The sequence below is a fragment of the Acipenser ruthenus genome, chromosome 4, assembly GCF_902713425.1.
Source record: "Acipenser ruthenus chromosome 4, fAciRut3.2 maternal haplotype, whole genome shotgun sequence".
Taxonomy (NCBI): Eukaryota; Metazoa; Chordata; class Actinopteri; order Acipenseriformes; family Acipenseridae; genus Acipenser; species Acipenser ruthenus.
This window is the reverse complement of record NC_081192.1, coordinates 41361373-41384173: the sequence shown is the minus strand read 5'-3', so window position 1 is coordinate 41384173 and position 22801 is coordinate 41361373. Positions and strand designations below refer to the sequence as shown.

The 22801-nt window shown below is 36.1% G+C and overlaps 1 protein-coding gene across 2 annotated transcripts in view; it reads right to left on the bottom strand.

Moving 5' to 3' along the window:
• LOC117400350 (CUB and sushi domain-containing protein 3) overlaps positions 1-22801 on the bottom strand; it is a 524933-nt gene that overhangs the window by 227317 nt on the left and 274815 nt on the right. For both annotated transcript variants that reach the window (XM_059022384.1, XM_034000180.3), the window contains exons 8-9: positions 10177-10264; positions 5792-5916 (exon numbers count right to left, since the gene is read on the bottom strand). In XM_059022384.1, the coding sequence (XP_058878367.1) occupies positions 5792-5916; positions 10177-10264 (213 nt within the window). The remainder of the gene's footprint in view (positions 1-5791; positions 5917-10176; positions 10265-22801) is intronic.

Sequence of the window (22801 nt, the reverse complement as noted above, 5' to 3'; positions counted from 1 at the left end):
GCTTTTGTATGCATTCCCGCCAATACCAATGCTCCCTGCCTTCCTGGAAAAGGTCCGGAGAGAGAAGGAGGCAGTTCTCCTTGTGGCCCCCAGATGACCCAGGAGAATCTGTTTTTCAAACCTTTGCCAGCTGCTGCAAGGCCAGCCCTGGGAGACCCCGCTATGCATGGATCTCCTCAGTCAGGCGAGAGGCACTCTCTGGCACTCAGAACCGGGCAGACTCCAACTGTGGGTCTGGCCCCTGAACGGGACCGTCTGTCCACCTTAGGGCTCTCAGACGCAGTTGTCAGGGAACAGGGATTACATCCGTAACCAATCGTTTTGTTTTTAGCTCTTCACTAAAATTCAGGTTGAGCTTAAGTAAAACAAATGCATATCTGTCAGAATGTTGGGTCGGTAACAAAAATAGAAAGATAGTATGTGGCATAACAACATCAACATATAATCCTTTTTACAGATATATTTCAGCATTCAAAATCATTTTTAAAATGTCATGATTAAAATGTTGGTGCTATGCTAATTTACAGAATAAAATGTGAACAATAACACCTTTAAGGGTAAAATATCCATATTGCCAATACTGACTATGTAGCTTGTGTCTTCTGTAACTGGTGTGACTGGAAAAAGCATAAATTACTTACATGAGTGATTCTCAACCTGTGTGATCTTTCACGGTAAGAGAAAGTGACTGTCACAGCAGAGAAGTATGTATTGCACTCTATTAAATATGCATTGGATTTAGTCCACTCGAGTCCCCTCTGTTGAGTCTGCACAACTGGATGCAGATTACTGTGCAAAATCAGGATAGCACCCCTTGCAAGGACTGTTTTTTGAAGAGCATAATAAACATTCTTAGGTTAAATAGTGCTTTGAAATCAATTCACAAAAGGTTTCATGACCTTGATGAATCAAATTAATCAAAATAGACCTTAAAAACAGTCCCTATAATTCTGTAAATAGAGCCCAGTAAAGATCTTTTGTAAACCTGTTTTTATGAATAAAACAGTTTTATATTAGTTAAATTCTTCCAGACTTTTGTTGAACAAAACTTTAATGTGCTCATACATGCAGACTGAAAAAAACATTCTTTAAAAAAGACATGAGTTAAAGCTTTATGAATTAATGATGTGTGCTGTTATACAGTACTTCTAAATCAAATCCATTCATCAAGTATGGTATAAGCAAGCGTGCGTATGAATGCTTATGCCTTTTTATTTTTTACTTAAAAATGACAAGTTTTAAATCGAAGCACGATATTGGCAAAATTGTAATCATTCTTGTTGTTTTTCATGAATGACTTTGTAATCTGGTAGCATAACCTCATCATATGCACCAAAATTATTTTGGGATAAACTGAATGAAATTCATGGCAAAAAATGAAGACATATGCTGTTTAAACAAGATGCCATTGTTTTCTATTTCAACTGGCTTAATAAGATTATCAGAAAAGTTCATATGACTGGTTGCCATATTCACGCCATCTGTCTATTTGTCATCTAGCCATATGCCAGTATATTTATTACTAATTACTTTTTATAATATGCATCATCTGCTGTCAACTATCATGGTCTAGTACTACATTTGTAATCACCAGGCATGGGAAGACATGTGCAGGGAGGTTAACACTGCCCATTCTGTTCAGTTACTAGCTGCACCAGGGGGCTAATTATGTCTTGCAAGACACTGCTAACGCGTATCCATTAGAATGTGCAGCACCTGCAGTTTTCAAACTGTCCAATGTCAAAGTAATACACAAGGTTAGAAAGCAATAAATCTCTCTGTCCTAAAATGCAGCTTGAAGCCATGTTAATATTGTCAAATTTGTATTCAAACAAGTGATATGTGGTCTTTTTGGATGTTTCTTAATCTGTGCATGACTAGCCAATAAATGACCAAGCATGACTTTACAATATATAGGGACTTTTGTCCTAAGATGTGTAACATTGTGATATCAATATGATTCACCATATTCAGGGGTTCAAACACATTACAGTAGACCATATATGAAGAACTTCTGAGCACCATACATTTGAAACCTTGACTAACATACCATAAAATATAGGACAACTGAAATATTTCATACTTGACCTTCATATATGCATTCCAGAGTACTTTTACAAACCAAAATTAAGATAAATCCTTTTTTTTTACTGATTACTGCTGCAAGTTAGAAGAAAATTTTAAAAAAAGAAAAAAATAATGACTTTTGAATCCTACCTATTCTATATTACTATTTTGCTGCTTTTATTTTTGACAAGGCTCTTATTGTTGTGAACCATACAGATGATTCAGCTTGTCAATAGCTTATAAAAAAAATCATACATTATCTGTATATTCATTGCAGATTTGAGCTGTGTGGGTTTTTGTTAACACTCCAAATGGGCCTTGCACATACAGTACATGTCAGTGTTTTCAATCAATATGATTAAACATAACCTCTTCCTTACATTATCTCTCACTTTGCAAATACTCCCAAAGGACCAAGAACAACACAAAAGCAGATTTAAATTGCATTTTTTTCATATAAAGGATTGAGGAATGAGAGCAGTAGCTAATTCAGCAACTTCTGCATTGTGAAATTACATGCATTTATTCAAGACATAACTATGTTCCTATTGTGTCACTTCTGCTGATGCCCAGTATTAACCTTAATAGGGTCGGAACATGCTAAACAAAACTGTCTTAAAGGTTAGTTTTTGCTCTGTGTTTAAGGCAGATTTATGCTTCAATTAAATAAATGGTATGACATAAAAGGAAATACAACCTATTATTACTCCTGAGATCCATGGTGATCGGCAGTCACTCTGCAAAGGGTTATTCAAAGTGCAACATGTACCCAACCTGATTTTAAATTACAGGAAATTCCACTGAGGAAAGTGACACGATGTAGGTCACTGGTTTGTGGCTGTACTACATGTAAGAATCAAAAATACATATTATTCAAATCATTAAAATATATTACAACTCAAATCGTTTCCATCCAAATAGCAAGCAAGTGAAATTCAGCAGTTTATTTAATTTTGACCGTCCAAACATGAGCATGATTAAAGCCTTCCTATTGTAACAGCAGCGAGGATGGGTAATAGCAGGGAGGGGGTTAATAGCCTCCCTGCAGGAAAAACATGTGCGTATGCACAATATTGTAATTGTTTTATTGTTTGTAATCCCCTGCACCCGGTGGTAATTAAAAAGTAGAACCGAGTGCAGGGTATTTAAGATGTGCAGCCTGGCTCTACGAGGCTGCTGAGTCGAAGGAGGAGGAAAGGTGAGCTGGCTCCGAGTAGCCATATTTATAGTAAGTACTGTGTTAAGCCTGTGTGGTTTTGTGTTTGTGTGACAGGTAAACAGCTTAGCCGCCCTGCAAGCTAGTCAGGGACTTACCTGTGTAGTCCGCGCTCCAAAACGGAGTTAGGTATTTGTTTCTGTTTTGTTTGTTTTGTTGTTGTTAATTAAAAAAAAAAAAATAGCGCAATCGCGCAGAAAAATCCCTTCCTGTGTGTGTTGGGTCGTGTTTTTAAAGGGGCAACGAACCCGTGTGGGTGCAATCGTTTACACTATCTACATTTCAAATGTGCTTCCTATTCTACATTATACATTGCCAATGCTATTGCTGCTGTACAGGTATAATAAAATGTACTCTTGCAAATACTGTAAGGTTAAAACTAAACGTTATGGTACGTTCTGTATGTACTGCCATTAATGCTCACAGGAGATACATAAACTCTGCTAAAGGCATTAATCACACTCTACCAAAAATGTAACTAGAAAAGACAAATATAAAGGCGAGATGGAGACAATCCAATAACAACAACAATTTTTAATGAGCTATCGACATTTATAATGGATACTGATGTGGATGCCTGTGAACAGGCTGGCTTCGTGGTGACGTCAGGCCAGGAAGAGAATAGCACACACAGTAACAATACTGCAGGGTATGAAAGTGCTATGGAGTGTTTTAATTATAAATTTAAAAAATGTATAAAAAAAACAAAACAGATACACTTTACAAAACAATGCAGCTCGTTGGCCAAACCAAACAGACAAAACACAAAACAAAGAGAACAAGTATCGTGCTGGTTTAAAGTGTATCGTGCTGTCTCTTTCCTCCTCTGGACAACCCACCCTGTTTAGCCAAAGCTGCAGGTTTTTATATTGTGGCAGAGGGATTAACTGGCTACTGAATACCTGGTTTATCCCTCTGCCACATTCGGCACGGGGTTTCTCATATGCGTGGTCAGTAATCACTTGCAGTTTACCACGCGTTCTCGCAATTTTATCTGGATGGGGCATTTTAACCCCATCCAGGCTGTAAACAATAACAACAAAACGGTGTGTTTTTCAACAAAAATGATGCATTTTAAATAATACAACAAGCAATATAATACACACAGGGCTGGGATGTGCCCTGTCACACTTCTCCCCCCTTGTGCGCAGCACACATGGCCTCAAAGGCCACCTCCCCCTTAAAAGTCCAAAAGTCTTGGTCAAGGTCCTGGGCCAGGAACAGAGGCATCACTGGGCTATCAGGCGGCAATGTTGTCAGTGTCAATGCTGTCAGCAGAAATGCTGACAGTGGGGCAAGGACTTCCTCCAGTGGCCCCGCTCTGTAGCCGGCGGTTCCCTCCTCTTGGGCTCCGGACCCAGAATTTCTGGCAGCGCAAATGCTGGATGATGACAAGCAGGCATCCCCGGGTGGTGTTGTGCAGGCATCCCCAGGCGGTGGCGAACTAGCCTCCGAGACGATGGCGAACGAGCCTCCCCAGGCAATGACGAACTAGCCTCTCCAGGCAATGGCGAGCAGTCCTCCCCAGGCGGTGCGGAACAGGCCACCCCGGGCGTTGCAGGCTCGGCAGCCCTAGGCATTGCAGGCTCGGCAGCCATAGGCGCTGCAGGCTTGAGAGCCATAGGCGGTGCAGGCTTTGCAGCCCGAGGTGATGCAGGCTCTGCAGGCTCAGGCAGGAGTTGATCCTTGGGAGGTAGCTTCAGCTTCTCTGAAGGTGGAGGCAAGAGAAACAAGTGGTCTCCCTCTGGTGGTGGAGGCAAGAGCAACAAATGGTCTCCCTCTGGTGGCGGAGATGGGAGCTGCAGGTAGTCTCCCTCTAGCGGTGGAGGTTAGAGCAGCAGGTAGTCTCCCTCTAGTGGTGGAGGTGGGTGCAGCACGTAGTTATTATAATTGCGGATCATTATTTGTGTGTGTGTTGAGTAATTTGCATTGCTCTTAAGCTTACATAGGGCACAGTGCAAAATAATTGACTGGCCGCAATGCAATTTGAATTCTGCAATTATTTGCACTGTGCCTATACTTACCCCCATATGTGGTGGTTATTTCAAAACTAAACAGGATCTGCCAGTTCAAATATTCTATCTGAATGCCGATACAATCACCAGCAATATTGTATTTTAATTTGTTATATTTTTTAAGTATTCAGTCATTCTCAACAGAGCCATCTTTAATCGAATTTCTGTGATAAAAGTGACAGACTGTTCCCTTGCTGGAGACCGAAACTGCCTTTGGCAAAATTGCTTTCAAAATAGATTCAGTTCATAGCCTATAGACTTATATTACAGCAAATGCCATTACTACAATGTATAGTTTAGCTTACATTGAACCTTTCATGAACAAATGGACATTACACAAACTTCCCTAAAGTATATTCCTATATAAATAATTAGTATGGAGATTCCCAAAAGCCATCTGGGAAATAATAATTATAATAATAATAATAACTCATAATGGTTACAAAAACTCAATGAAAACTGTTTTATACAGTGTTATACAATTACTTTTTACCTTTGCATACAGGTCTGTGGTCACTCCAGGCTGCAAACACTTCTGCAACACGTTGGCAGGTGATTGTTTTTGACCCCTGCAGCACATAGTCTTCATCACAAATGAACTGAGCTGTTGCTCCAAGACTTAAAACAAAACAAAATGAAAAAGTTAGTAAGGATAAACTATGATTATTTTAAAACTTATAGCATTAAAGAGGACACTTTCAAGAAACTGAAAAAAATGCCTTTTCAACGTCACAAATTATTCTTTAGTTCACAGGAATCTAGCCCAGCATCTGGGACGCATACTTTGGACACACTTGTCAACATCATGAACTGGGCCGCAATTTCAATTTTAGTATTAAATGCTATTTAGATTGCATTTGTTAACAGTTGTACATTTAAGCTACAAATACCTAATTTATTGACATTTTTATGATAATTTGGTTTCTTCCATGTTTAGTTTTCCCTAAAATGTAGTCTTATAGTGTGTTTGTTTTTGTTAATTTATTTAGAAATGCAAAGTAATGTTTTAAACTCTACCCGCTGGGACAGGGGTTCAAACAAAATAGTTTTTTTTCATTGTGTTTCTATAAATAATGCAATGTACCATTTAATACTGAAGCATGACGTTATTTATACTACATAAAATACATCCTAAATAGTTTTCAAACTTTAAATCAAACAAGGTCAATTATAATTGTATTTTATGGATAAATAAAGTACACTTCAGAAACTGTGAAAGACAGTATGAATTATTCATCCTTTTAAAGTTTATAATTGATGACAGCTAATGCATGATGGTGATTTTGGTCCTGTATAGCTTCCTGTTTGACAGAGAAGTGATTGGATCACCAATGTAAACTTCTCTTTGGGCGCTATATTTAAAGCGAAACAAGCATGAACTCTCTCTCTTGGATCTGGACTCTCATCTCGCCATGAAGTAACCACGGAGCCTTCACTTGGAATGGGGATCTATTCAAGCGTTGTCCCTATCTTCATCCTGAAGAAGACTCCTCGCCTCTACATCCTGCAACTCCATGTGTTACGAGAAGACAAACTGTATTCTCACTTTGTTTTTCAACAACGAACACATCTCCAGAATAAGTATTACATTTCAAAGACTTTTCAAAGACGATTCAAGTAAAATACCAGAAGTAAAAACATTTAATACCGTGTAACACTTTGCTAAGATTAAATACAAACAATTCTACTTTGATGAACAACTGAAACAAGATAAGACTTTAATTAAAATGATGCTATTGTGTGCATTTGAAAAGAACAACTGTGAACGTCTGAACCATTTAAACATTGATTGAGTTCACCTACAAGTTTGAAGTAACTCTAGATTGCAACTCAATGCTAAATGCAATTGAAACTGCTTCCAAACTGCACTTGACACAAAAATGCAGTCTGCATTGCAACACAACAGACATTGCTTAACACCGTCACTGTACGTAACGTGCACAAATCCTGCATGCACATGCGTGTAACCATATGGAAGCTTGCGTGCTTATGAAAATGTTTGTTTAAATGTTTTATTCCTGCTTGTGTCTATACTTATAATTCTGGTACCATGATTTCTAACTTCTATATTCTTCTTAATTTTGTGAACCTTAATAAACTTAATATTTTGTATGTATTAAGTTTCTTTTTGCCTGATGAGTACTAAAGTAAGCATTTATGATTGATATGTGATCCTTAAGCCGCAGTGTGGAGTAGTGGTTAGGGCTCTGGACTCTTGACCGGAGGGTTGTGGGTTCAATCCCCAGTGGGGGACACTGCTGTTGTACCCTTGAGCAAGGTACTTTACCTAGATTGCTCCAGTAAAAACCCAACTGTATAAATGGGTAATTGTATGTAAAATAATGTGATATCTGTATAATGTGAAATAATGTATAAGGTGATATCTTGTAACAATTGTAAGTCGCCCTGGATAAGGGCGTCTGCTAAGAAATAAATAATAATAATAATAATATATATATATATATATATATTAACTTTTAACTTTTAACATTAGTATATTGACTCTTAGTTATTTGACTGGTTAACCGCTCTTGATATTGAAACTGAAAAGCGTATTTTTATAACTTAGCCTCATATTTCTTTTCTATTTTGTTTATAGTTCTTTTGATATATTTGAAAACATTGAACAATGGAATTGTGAATATAATTTTATAAGAAATATTAAATTTCTGAAGGACTAAAAACCTATTATTATATTTGAATATTAATCACATCATGGAGACGTCGTCCTGTATATTATTAATATTACGTAATTGTATATCACCAACATAGTGTGTGTGGGGGGGGGGGGGGGAGGGGGGTAGCCTAGGATATTTAGGTATTAATGTTAAATATTATCTTCATAAATATGCACTACAATAACCCACAGCTAATCAACTCCAAATGTATAATTTAGCTGTAAAGGTATCCTAATAATGGCCCCTTACTGTAACTTTTGCACCACTGAACACCTGGTTCGGACAGTCATAATTCCTCACCTTACACCAGCATTAGTTTTGTAAAGGTCAATCACTCTTGTTGTGGGTTTTCTTTTAAAGAAAGAACACAGCTTGGATTCCAGAAGCAGCAAACCAAATAATAATAATAATAATAATAATAATAATAATAATAATAATAATAATAATAATAATAATAAATGTTCTTTTGGTGCCCACCTTTCATGCAAGCATCTCAAGGTGCTTTACAGAATTAAAATCACAACAATCAAACACAAAATGGACAAAATGCCTTGGTACAGTAGAACAGAAAATATAAACAGATAAACCTTGTAATATAGTAGCGAAACAATAAAATGCAGAAATAAAATAACAACCAATACTAGTATTCCAGAATTAAAATAATGTACAATTAAATAATTATAGTTTGATTTTAATAAAACCAATAATGTCACATCTAATGTGCATGGTCATTATTTTATTTTTAAAATGACAGTTTATAAAGACAGGATTGTTGGGAACTTTATGGTATTACAAAAGTAGATCACTGTGAATCTTGTCAACCTAAATGAATGTCTTGCTTCCCCCTAAATGTAAAACTTCTACCCCTAAATGTAAAAATGATCTTTGCCCATAAATGTAAAACCATTCTAAACTATGAACAGCTTTCAACTTAAACAGTAACTGCTATACCAATAAAAAAAACACAACTTTTTGCATATAGGCGGAGGTGCTTTACATATAGGGCTAACTTTTACATATGGGGGTATTTTACATATAGGCATCGATGTTTAACACATTGTGAGTTATTTACATTTAGTAGTAGGTTATTACATATAGGGGTAGATGTTTTACACATAGCAGCAGCAATTTTTTTTTGGTTTTCTGTTTTTTTTATACAAACTAAATATGTAAAATCAACCTAAATTAAAAAAAAAAAAACCTACTAAAATGCAGTTATACTTGGTCAGTCACACTTGATAAACCCATTAAATCCTCCAAAACACACGATCAATGTTGTACCAACCGGGATAGAGACTCTGATTCCTCCTCCACTGGAGCCACCCCCAGCATCACATTGGGTGTTTTAACATTGCTTTTGAACTCAAAACAACCCCACTGTTGCTTCCTGCTACCCTGAGCAATCTATTTACTGATACCAAGGGATCCACTATTCTGTTTTCTATTCCTGGCTTCTATATTCTGTTTAATTAACAAAAATATGTTTATTATTATTATTATTATTTTAGATTTTATCAACATATTATGAATATTTTAAAATAGATGTTTATTTTTTTTAAACACAACAGTAATTACATCAATATTGAACTCTGGGCATCTATATCATAACTGCATATATTTAAAACAACTAAAAATAAATACATTTTAAGCATATTTGCACATAATTAAAAAAATAATTATTATTATACTGGCACTCCAAATAAAATAAATAAATATATTTTTGTAAAAAAAAAAAAAAAAAAAAAAAAAAAAAGTTTTATTTAATGTTTTAATTTAAGGTAAAACTTCTATTGCTATATGTAAAACACCTCTGCCATGTATACAATATTACCCATATATGTAAAAAAAAAAACTCCCCATATATGTAAAATGTTACCCCTATATGTAAAAAATAAACTACCCCTATATGTAAAACATTTATTTTCTTTTTTTTTTTTTTTGTATAGAAGTTGAAAGTTGTTCATAGTTTTGACTGGTTTTACATTTTGGGGGAGATGATTTTACATTTAGGCGTAATATTTTTACATTTAGGAGCAAATATCCTTTTTACATTTAGGGGCAAATGATTTTACATTTAGGGGGAGTTTTACATATAGGAGTTGTACACCCTTGTTAGATAAGAGTTTTAACTGAAGAATGTATACTAGTATTCAACCTAACTAGTTATGGAGATGACATTACAGGTTGATTTTTACTTTACCTAAAGTCAGATCCTATCCTTTTTCCATGTTCTGGTTCTCCCGGGTCAGGACAAGAATTTGAAGCCTGCTTGATTCCACCTTCATTCACTATAGAAAAAAAAAGAACATACACAGGGAACAATATACTCAGCTCATTAAAATAAATAAACTGAGGAATGATTCCTGAAGCACCAGACATATTGCAGTCCTATATTTTAAGGTTCCTCTAATATAATGCATGTATCTATTATTTATCTTTGTTCAATAATTAATGTACATAAATGTAATTTGCATAAATGTAATGGGAATTCTTGATAACTTTGCTTTGATTAATTTACTTTAAAATTATTCTAAAATGTATGGGTATTGGCAACACTGATATTGAAGTGTACCACAAAAAAGCAAAAAGTAATTATTTATCATACATTCCAGCATTGTATAAACCACAAATATCATGTACTGTATATAAAATATAATATGACTACTATAATGAGAAATGCTATGGTTTGTTATATCAATCCCTATACAGTAGAATGAACTCCAGATGATTACAATCACATGCCTAAAGCAGGCATGTCTTTTATTATTTCTAAATGTGAAACCCTATCGTGATTGTCTGAATTGTTATAACTTATTGTATCTTTCTTCTTCTGCCTGACCAACAGCAGCAGCACACACCTGGCATGGTAGTATGTATTACCGGCATGGTAGTATGTATTAGTACACGTTTCTGTGCACAATCTCTCTTAGGTGTTCTGAATGATTTTACTTATCTTCATGATACAGTATTTATCATCATACTTGTAAATTAATCCCAACTGCACAAGCGTGCATGCTTGCAAGCTGCCGTTGGCAAGCACATTGTATTGCTGCAACTAAAAAACAAAACAAGTCTACCAATATCTAAAAAGAATATATCTTTCACATGTGTCGTCTGCATGACTTTTTCAAGTGAGAAACACATTCAGAAGCGTCACATAACACATTGGAGAATTGGATTTTAATATCTCACAGAAATTAGGGTTACCATGTGGCTCCAGATTAACCGGACGCTGTGAGACAGAACAGGATTTCAAACTTGCCCCTAAATTGAAATAAATGAAGGTGTAAATGAACCATCCTTAGCTACAGTTAATAATGGTGCTTAAATACCCGCATGCGCGTCAAATAATTGTATTATACTAAGAATGGATTGCAGCCAGTCGCTATTTTTTTCTGTTTGTTAAAATTCAATCGCCCATATTATTATTATTATTATTTATTTCTTAGCAGACGCCCTTATCCAGGGCGACTTACAATTGTTACAAGATATCACATTATACATTATTTCACATTATACAGATATCACATTATTTTACATACAATTACCCATTTTTACAGTTGGGTTTTTACTGGAGCAATCTAGGTAAAGTACCTTGCTCAAGGGTACAACAGCAGTGTCCCCCACTGGGGATTGAACCCACAACCCTCCGGTCAAGAGTCCAGAGCTGCAAATACAATCGCATCATCATCTCGTTGCTCTATCGATAAATTAGCTATTCGTTCATTAAGATCTGATCAGAAGCAGCTGATCAGTGTGACTTGTTTGCTGCGCCCAAGCAATTCCACCACAGCAGGATTAATCTCAGCAAAGGTGGAGCTCATTTATACGTGAATTACTTTCAATTTAGGGGGAATTTTGAAATCCCGGTCTGTCTCAAAGCGTCCGGTTAATCTGGAGCCATATGGTAACCCTAACAGAAATAAACATTTTGAAGGAAAATGAACATGTAAAACTGGACGAATTGTTTTTTTTTTAAATATATTTTATTAAAGTATGTTTTATGCATAAATGTGGATCATCTCTAATATTTTAATTCTAACAGGATTAATTTGATTGAAATGTGACTGTATTTTTCAATGTTTATATTATAACGAATATATGATGTGTAGAGACATTTTCTAAATGCATCTGAAGGTGTAAATAAAAATGATTTAATACAAGTGGCTGTGCATACCTGCTGCTACATGGTCAACCGACTGAGAAACATTTTGTTTTTCATGTGGTTTTCAGCGATAAAAAAACTATTATATTTACACGTGTGCCCATTTTTCAGTAACCTTTTAAAAACCTGAATTGTTGAATAATTACTGCTACATGATCTGATCAAACTGTGTCTTCTAAAAAGAAAAAAATCATAAATGTATAAGTACTTGACATAGATGTTTTATTCTGAACACTTTCCATCGGCAGCATCCCATGGTATGTCAGTTCTTACTTTCTCTTTGAATTATCTAATTGAAACACTGCACATTGATATTCGCTACCCTGTTTTCACGATCAACTGAGATAATCTTTTTTTAATCTCAAGATTAAGCTCGATTCATTTTTTTAATCGCTTGACAGCCCTACATATTATACATATATAGAATGTATATACAAGTACAAGTATTATACATTGTATTAAACAGCTTTAGAGTTTCTGTCTTTCCATCTGTATTGGTATGTGTATTTTATTTGTTTCAAAAACTGTTTTTTTATTTTGAGATGAGATGAAGTGCATAACATATTAATATTATTTATATTTTTATGGTGCTGTTCGTACCATCAGCAAAAGCAAAATTAAAATGTTCATTGCAATACGTAAAATGTGTGCTCATGTCAAGACAATATTAATCTCTATAGTTTTTCACCTAATTATGGTATGCATAACACATTGTCAAGACTTAAAACAAGAACGAGACAAGAAAGAGTAAGAATAATGTAAGTGCAATTGAATACTGCATGTATTTATAGAACTGGGTAATGAACAACCATCTGTATTTCAGAAGAAATGTCTTGAGTAGGTTTTGATCGATTATCTTTTAACACATTAAAACCTCCACTTTTTTCAGGCATTAGTCCATCTCTTGAAAACTATCCATTCAGTTTAACAGGTTGTGGGAAGCAGTTAATACTCCTCAAAACCTTTTAAAAACTGTGTCAGAAATGGGCACCCATTGAGGGATATGTCTTCTCAAAGGCCCCATTGATCCTTTTCAAAACATAATGCATCTCCAATTTCTTTAGCTCCTAATAACCCTGCCCCCCCCCCCCCCTTTTCTTATTGGTGCAATATTCTTCTACCACATGGGTGTTGTCATTTCTCATTAAAGTAGTATCTAAGAAGCTGAACATTCTCCTAAGTGAAGAGTAAAAAAAAAACATCCATCTGCTCTCACTGACTAACTGGTAGATTTCCAATTGCAGCAGCAAGTGTGTAGCAAAATTTACTTGAAGAATAAGATGAGGCCATATTAAAAAACGGATTGGTTCCTCTTTAATGGGTTTTTACTGCTTCATACTGTAGTGTCAAACAACTGTAATAACATAATTAAGTACTGAACTTTGATCCTGTTCTGTATAATAGAAGTTGATCACGCACAATTTCTTTTCAAAGTTTGATAGATGGTTGGTGTCAAGGATGGAAATATTCCCAGTCTAATTTTTGCCACAGATATCAATTTTCCTTTACAGTATATAACTTTCATTCGTTTTCCTTTTCTGATTTTAGATAACCCTGTGTTTCCATGTAGAAAAACCTATAATATACTGACATAATCTTAGGAACAGATAATTATATAGGGTCTATGATGTACATGTATATGAAACGGAAGGATATTGATTCACAAAAAGTACCATTACATAAATAAGATCAAGAAGTACGTTAGGACCACTTGTATTAAATATAAATGTTCAGTTTTTATGAATATATGTGTTCATGTCCACACGGTGGCTGTGAAAGAGAACAAACATGTTTACAAATAAAGTTTATTTTCACCATATTTAGCAACATAAGTCTCTTAGATGGCAGTGCTAATGGTTGTAGATTCCACCTGTATAATAAGATATACTATACAGTAACTAACATATATATATATATATATATATATATATATATATATATATATATATATATATATATATATATATATGTTATATAGTGCAATATTGTGTTTGCTTTGTTGATAAATAATGGCAATTCTTGCTGGCCATTGTGAACCGATGCTTGCTCAATTTAAATTAAACAATATAATATATATATATATATATATATATATATATATATATATATATATATATATATATATATATATAGTACATATTAATACCGTGTTTATTGAGATATTCTTTATATTATATTCTGGAGATTTTAATTATAAATAAAGTAGAAATGTAGTCATTTCAATTTAGATATTAAAGTAAATCAGAGAACCATGGATAACCAATAGCTACATCAATCAGCTGAATTGGTTGTTTTATGAGCTCTTTGTAGAGAAATAAAGTATTTCACAACAGCACACATTTTCTGATTGTGGACATAAGAAAGCCATCTTAATACGGTAAGCAGGCCTCTAAGTGTGCCCAATTCTGTCACATATGCGACCAAAAAAGTTCTTGGTGCAACCATTAATTTTGTTTAAGGTGCATGTGTATGACCAATTATTTCACTACCTCAAAAACTCATCAGAAATTAATGTATTTATTTATTTTTTATGTGCACCCTCATTTTTCAATGTGCACCTATATTTTTTTTTTAACTTGGGTGCACATGTGCGCCTAAGAGAAAAAAATTGCCTAGATCGCTAATAGGACTTTTATTACACTGACATGAGTGCCCACTAAAAAGCCTGTTCATGTTAAACAATTAGCAAGGCACATTTTAGGCTCAAGGGTCATTTTATATACATGGGAAATATATATGCATGGGAATTAAATGGCCTCTATAGATAGGGTGTCAATCTTGTGTTATATAGTGGTATGTGTATCATTTAAAATGGGTGCTTCATGACTTCAAAAAAAGATGCTATTAAGTATTTAGGATTATTATTACACTGTGTAACAATTTTTTTTTTTTTTTTTTTGTTCCTGGGTAGTAAGTGTTATTTCCTAATTGCTTATGCCTCAAAAGTATAGAAAATGGCTATTATTCCCCACAAACTTTGCTTTTGTGACCAAGACAGTGATATTTTGAAATTTACCTATTTTCTAGAACATTCCAGATAGATTCAGTGCTGAGTAAATTTGGAGTAACTTCTAGAACTTTCTAGAACTTTCCAGTAATATAAATAGTAGTATAAATACAGGGGCCTTAAGCCCACCAGTTCAGTTTAGTTCCAGCTGCCTAAGTGGATACATATCTGCATTTTTCTGAGATGGCATCAAGAGGCTGCAAGCATCCGGCAGACGCATTTTGCTATGTCTGCGGCCAATTTATCATGACAAGAGCGAAAAAGTACTCCGTGGAAGAATCTGCTAAGATGTGTGAGGCCTACAAGGCATATTTCGGCATGCCTGTCGGGGATCAAGACAAACCCTGGGCACCTCATTTCACCTGCGAGCACTGCAAAAAAACTCTGGAAGGTAAGATGGACAATTGTTGCTCAGAATTTTATGTTATAAAATTTGTTAAAATTTTTAAAATTGTAAAAGTTTTTAATTTTAAAATGTTTTACAATTTTCAATGTTATTGAAAAAATATATCATATATGAAAAATGTTGCAAGAATCTCTTACACATTAGTCATGGGTGAAATAAATGTATTTTTGTAGGATGGTACAGAGGGGAAAAGAGAGCCATGAAGTTTGCTATCCCAAGAATTTGGCGGGAACCCACTGACCACTCAAGCAACTGCTACTTCTGCATGGTGGACCCTTCCAAGCGGACCGAGTTCTCTGTGGGGAGGAACAACGTCAAGTGGGAGACACTGGTGGACCCTCGGAAGGTGCTGATGCCACCACTGCACATCAAATTGGGCCTTATGAAACAATTTGTCAGAGCTCTAGATAGGGAGTCGGCAGCCTTCAAGTACCTTCAAGACTTCTTCCCTAAGCTGTCTGAGGCAAAGGTCAAAGCCGGTGTCTTCGTCGGACCACAGATAAAGAAGATCCTGGAGTGCAATGAATTCCCCAAGAAGCTCACTAGTAAGGAGAAAGCGGCTTGGAACAGCTTTGTCGCAGTGGTTCGGGGCTTCCTGGGCAATCACAAGGCCGAAAACTATGTGGAGCTGGTTGAGACTCTGGTGAAGAACTACGGCACAATGGGCTGTAGGATGTCCCTCAAAGTCCATATCCTTGATGCTCATCTTGATAAATTCAAGGAGAACATGGGAGCGTACTCGGAGGAGCAAGGCGAGCGCTTCCACCAGGATATACTGGACTTTGAACGCCGCTACCAAGGACAGTATAACGAGAACATGATGGGAGACTACATTTGGGGGCTGATTCGTGAAAGTGATTTACAGTATAATCGTAAATCTTGAAAAACTACTCACTTCTAAATCTTTTGTAGTCATTTTTGTATTACTTTAGTATAAATACATGTTAATTTGGATTCATATGTTGTTTTTTTCTGACTTTATGTGAACGAAAAGACACAAATTCGCGTGTTTTCTCATTGGAAATAGGTAAATTTCAAAATATCACTGTCCTGGTCACAAAAGCAAAGTTTGTGGGGAATAATAGCCATTTTCTATACTTTTGAGGCATAAGCAATTAGGAAATAACACTTACTACCCAGCAACAAAAATTGTGTTACATAGTGTTATTATCTATTTCTTAGCAGACACCCTTATCCAGGGCGACTTACAATTGTTACAAGATATCACATTATTTTTTACATACAATTACCCATTTATACAGTTGTTGTTGTTTTTTTTTACTGGAACAATCTAGGTAAAGTACCTTGCTCAAGGGTACAGCAGCAGTGTCCTCCACCTGGGATTGAACCCACAACCCTCCGATCACTTATCTGATTGTTAAAGGCATTGGTACTGATTATTTCTGGTCAACATTTAGCCTAAATATATTAACTATACTACCATGGACCACGGCAGTGGAATATACTGTAATTCAGTACTTCCAATTCGAGCCATGTCTATATCTGATAAGGTATTTGGTCTGCAGTAATTTGTGTTTGTAAGCATCTTAAGATACTTACACATCAAAGACACTGTGGAAGAATAGTCTGTATGACACATTGAAGTGCAGCAGACATGACAAGGATTTACATTTGTCTTGGGCTTTTAAGATATTGTTCTTTTACAAAAAGCATAGGCAATTACTTACCTACACTGCACAGGCTATTACGCTGGCATAAACCTACTAGCCCATATGAACAGGACAATATAGGGTTATAGGATGGAGAAAGTTGGAAGCGTCCAATAGAAGTGTCAATATCATTCTTACACAGATGCGCATAGTCATATAGATCTACTTTATACGACTGATGTCATGAATTGAGTTTCTCTGGTATGTGCCGTAGAATACAGCAGGTGAAATGTACACCCTGTGTGGCTGAAAGATCTATATAGTAATCTTTGATAATATTCCACTTAGATCACATAACAATCATCTGAGTGAACAGCAAGGCAAGTAGAGGATTGGTTTGAGATCTGGTTGATTTATTTCCGCATCTCTTTTTGACACCCAAGTTGAATGCTTGGTGATGATGGGTATTCATAATAAAGTGGAAGATGAGTATGTGTTGTTATTTTAGCTAAAATAAAATAATACTTATTTAAGCCAAATGCTAAGTATGTAATGCTGAATGGATGTTTAGCCATAAAACAGTTACCATCAACAAATACTACGTTTAGAGCAAAAAAAAAACTATATGTTGTGTGGGGAACATTGTATTTCTTTCAGGTGTGTTTTTGTCTGTGGTGATAGTGGTATGTTAGGTCTGTGTAACTATAACTTATTACATTTCATATTTTTACGGATACCTAACAATACTTAAACCAAAATGTTAATTTTGAAATGTTTATGGTGATTAATAAAAGAAACTTAAACAGATTGGCCTAGTTAAATAAAATATATTACACTGTATCTAAAAAGTAGAGTTATGTGCTTTTCTTGAAAGGCATATCTAAAAATGCATTCAACTTTTTTTGCTTTTCACATAAAATGCTAAATTATAAAAAATACAAGTGTCTGGCATGGGGTCATTCTTTTTATATATACCTACTGTAAAACAGTACAACAGACATTTGGTATACAGTACATGAAACATATACATACCGTAGGACTATATATATATATATATATATATATATATATATATATATATATATATTAACCAGAATAGGCGATGTATCTTTGGTGTAAAAACCTTAATCATATCCATTTCCATGCGCCATTTATAACATGTTGATGTTTTGACTTTTCATATATGGACATGGACCAGTCTGTGACATGTCAAATATGTTTTTGAGCTTTTCCATCTTAAAGCTGGAACATTCTGATAGCTTATGTCTCAGATTGTGTGTATATATATATATATATATATATATATATATATATATATATATATATATATATATATATATATATATTGTGAGATGGCAGGGAGGGGGTTAAAACCTCTCTGCTGGAAAAACATGTGCGGAAGGCACACTTTTGTTTTGTTTAATTGTTTAATTGTTTTTGTTTAATTGTTTTATTGATTGATCATTACCTGCACCTGGCTACTATTGAAAATTGGAGCCAGGTGCAGGGTTTAAAAGGAGAGCAGTCAGTCTGCTCTGGGCAGCTGCTGAAGAGGGTAGAAGCCCGACTGTGCTGATGTGTGGGTACAGCCGTAATTAAAAGAAAAGGTAGTGTGAAGCCTTTTTTGTGTGTGTTGTTCTGTTTATGTTTTGTTACAGGTAAACAGCTTAGCTGTCCTGTTTAGTTTAGGTTCCTGTTTTGTTTTAGTTAGTGCTCAAAGAGAGCCAGGTGTTTGTTTTGTTTATTTTTGTTTTTGTTTCATTAAAAATAGCGCAACCGCGCTTTAAAAATCCATTTCTGTGTTGGGTCAGTGTTTTTTAAAGGGGCAACGAACCGTGGTGAGTGCGATTTTATCACAATATATATATATATATATATATATATATATATAACCATCAAAAGGAGATTTCCATGAATAAGTAACAGTATGTTCATGCTTTTTCCTGGAGTCTGGCCCCTGATATGAATTATCGTGCAATAATTATTGAACAGTCTTTTCTACAATACATGCACAACGCATACAAAACACTGAAAGCCAGACTTAAAGGACTAGTAATGTACATTTGGAGGCTATACTAGCAATACAGGAGATTCATTTTCTTCTTTTCTTCTGCACAATTGCCTGCAGACAGCTTTTTTATGCTTATTACAATGTATTATTTGAGAATATAACAATCAAGGGGGGAATTCCAAAGTAATTTACTGTACTTCAAAGCAGCTTTGGTAGTCTTACATTTAATTCCAGTTTTGTAATATATATATACACTACTGTGCAAAAGTTTTAGGCAGGTGTGAAAAAATGCTGTAAAGTAAGAATGCTTTCAAAAATAGACATGTTAATAGATTATATTTATCAATTAACTAAATGCAAAGTGAGTGAACAGAAGAAAAATCTAAATCAAATCCATATTTGGTGTGACCACCCTTTGCCTTCAAAACAGCATCAATTCTTCTTGGTACACTTGCACAAAGTCAGGGATTTTGTAGGCATATAGTCAGGTGTATGATTAAACAATTATACCAAACAGGTGCTAATGATCATCAATTCAATATGTAGGTTGAAACACAATCATTAACTGAAACAGAAACAGCTGTGTAGGAGGAATAAAACTGGGTGAGGAACAGCCAAACTCAGCAAACAAGGTGAGGTTGCTGAAGACCGTTTACTGTCAAAAGTCATACACCATGGCAAGACTGAGCACAGCAACAAGACACAAGGTAGTTATACTGCATCAGCAAGGTCTCTCCCAGGCAGAAATTTCAAGGCAGACAGGGGTTTCCAGATGTGCTGTCCAAGCTCTTTTGAAGAAGCACAAAGAAACGGGCAACGTTGAGGACCGTAGACGCAGTGGTCGGCCAAGGAAACTTACTGCAGCAGATGAAAGACACATCATGCTTAGTTCCCTTCGCAATCGGAAGATGTCCAGCAGTGCCATCAGCTCAGAATTGGCAGAAAACAGTGGGACCCTTGTACACCCATCTACTGTCCGGAGAAGTCTGGTCAGAAGTGGCCTTCATGGAAGACTTGCGGCCAAAAAGCCATACCTCCGACGTGGAAACAAGGCCAAGCGACTCAACTATGCACGAAAACACAGGAACTGGGGTGCAGAAAAATGGCAGCAGGTGCTCCTGGACTGATGAGTCAAAATTTGAAATATTTGGCTGTAGCAGAAGGCAGTTTGTTTGCCGAAGGGCTGGACAGCGGTACACAAATGAGTGTCTGCAGGCAACAGTGAAGCATGGTGGAGGTTCCTTGCAAGTTTGGGGCTGCATTTCTGCAAATGGAGTTGGGGATTTGGTCAGAATTAATGGTCTCCTCAATGCTGAGAAGTACAGGCAGATACTTATCCATCATGCAATACCATCAGGGAGGCATCTGATTGGCCCCAAATTTATTCTGCAGCATGACAACAACCCCAAACAGCGAAAGTCATTAAGAACTATCTTCAGCGTAAAGAAGAACAAGGAGTCCTGGAAGTGATGGTATGGCCCCCACAGAGCCCTGATCTCAACATCATCGAGTCTGTCTGGGATAACATGAAGAGAGAGGAGCAACTGAGGCTGTCTAAATCCACAGAAGTATGGTTAGTTCTCCAAGATGTTTGGGCCAACCTACAGTGCCTTGCGAAAGTATTCGGCCCCCTTGAACTTTGCGACCTTTTGCCACATTTCAGGCTTCAAACATAAAGATATGAAACTGTAATTTTTTGTGAAGAATCAACAACAAGTGGGACACAATCATGAAGTGGAACGAAATTTATTGGATATTTCAAACTTTTTTAACAAATAAAAAACTGAAAAATTGGGCGTGCAAAATTATTCAGCCCCCTTAAGTTAATACTTTGTAGCGCCACCTTTTGCTGCGATTAAAGCTGTAAGTCGCTTGGGGTATGTCTCTATCAGTTTTGCACATCGAGAGACTGAAATTTTTGCCCATTCCTCCTTGCAAAACAGCTCGAGCTCAGTGAGGTTGGATGGAGAGCATTTGTGAACAGCAGTTTTCAGTTCTTTCCACAGATTCTCGATTGGATTCAGGTCTGGACTTTGATTTGGCCATTCTAACACCTGGATATGTTTATTTGTGAACCATTCCATTGTAGATTTTGCTTTATGTTTTGGATCATTGTCTTGTTGGAAGACAAATCTCCATCCCAGTCTCAGGTCTTTTGCAGACTCCATCAGGTTTTCTTCCAGAATGGTCCTGTATTTGGCTCCATCCATCTTCCCATCAATTTTAACCACCTTCCCTGTCCCTGCTGAAGAAAAGCAGGCCCAAACCATGATGCTGCCACCACCATGTTTGACAGTGGGGATGGTGTGTTCAGGGTGATGAGCTGTGTTGCTTTTACGCCAAACATAACGTTTTGCATTGTTGCCAAAAAGTTCGATTTTGGTTTCATCTGACCAGAGCACCTTCTTCCACATGTTTGGTGTGTCTCCCAGGTGGCTTGTGGCAAACTGTAAACGACACTTTTTATGGATATCTTTAAGAAATGGCTTTCTTCTTGCCACTCTTCCATAAAGGCCAGATTTGTGCAGTATACGACTGATTGTCGTCCTATGGACAGAGTCTCCCACCTCAGCTGTAGATCTCTGCAGTTCATCCAGAGTGATCATGGGCCTCTTGGCTGCATCTCTGATCAGTCTTCTCCTTGTATGAGCTGAAAGTTTAGAGGGACGGCCAGGTCTTGGTAGATTTGCAGTGGTCTGATACTCCTTCCATTTCAATATTATCGCTTGCACAGTGCTCCTTGGGATGTTTAAAGCTTGGGAAATCTTTTTGTATCCAAATCCGGCTTTAAACTTCTCCACAACAGTATCTCGGACCTGCCTGGTGTGTTCCTTGTTCTTCATGATGCTCTCTGCGCTTTAAACGGACCTCTGAGACTATCACAGTGCAGGTGCATTTATACGGAGACTTGATTACACACAGGTGGATTCTATTTATCATCATTAGTCATTTAGGTCAACATTGGATCATTCAGAGATCCTCACTGAACTTCTGGAGAGAGTTTGCTGCACTGAAAGTAAAGGGGCTGAATAATTTTGCACGCCCAATTTTTCAGTTTTTTATTTGTTAAAAAAGTTTGAAATATCCAATAAATTTCGTTCCACTTCATGATTGTGTCCCACTTGTTGTTGATTCTTCACAAAAAATTACAGTTTCATATCTTTATGTTTGAAGCCTGAAATGTGGCAAAAGGTCGCAAAGTTCAAGGGGGCCGAATACTTTCGCAAGGCACTGTACCTGCCGAGTTCCTTCAAAAACTCTGTGCAAGTGTACCTAGAAGAATTGATGCTGTTTTGAAGGCAAAGGGTGGTCACACCAAATATTGATTTGATGTAGATTTTTCTTCTGTTCACTCACTTTGCATTTTGTTAATTGATAAATATAAACTATTAACATGTCTATTTTTGAAAGCATTCTTACTTTACAGCATTTTTTCACACCTGCCTAAAACTTTTGCACAGTACTGTATATATATGCCTGAACTCAAGCGAAGAACCAGCCGATTCTCAGCACAATAAACAGGGGAACTGTAATAATGTTATTAAAGCTAATAAAAGTTGACAAGAATTAGTATTGCGATGCATTAGTTAGCATGCATTTAAATCCATAAAATAGAATTATGTTGT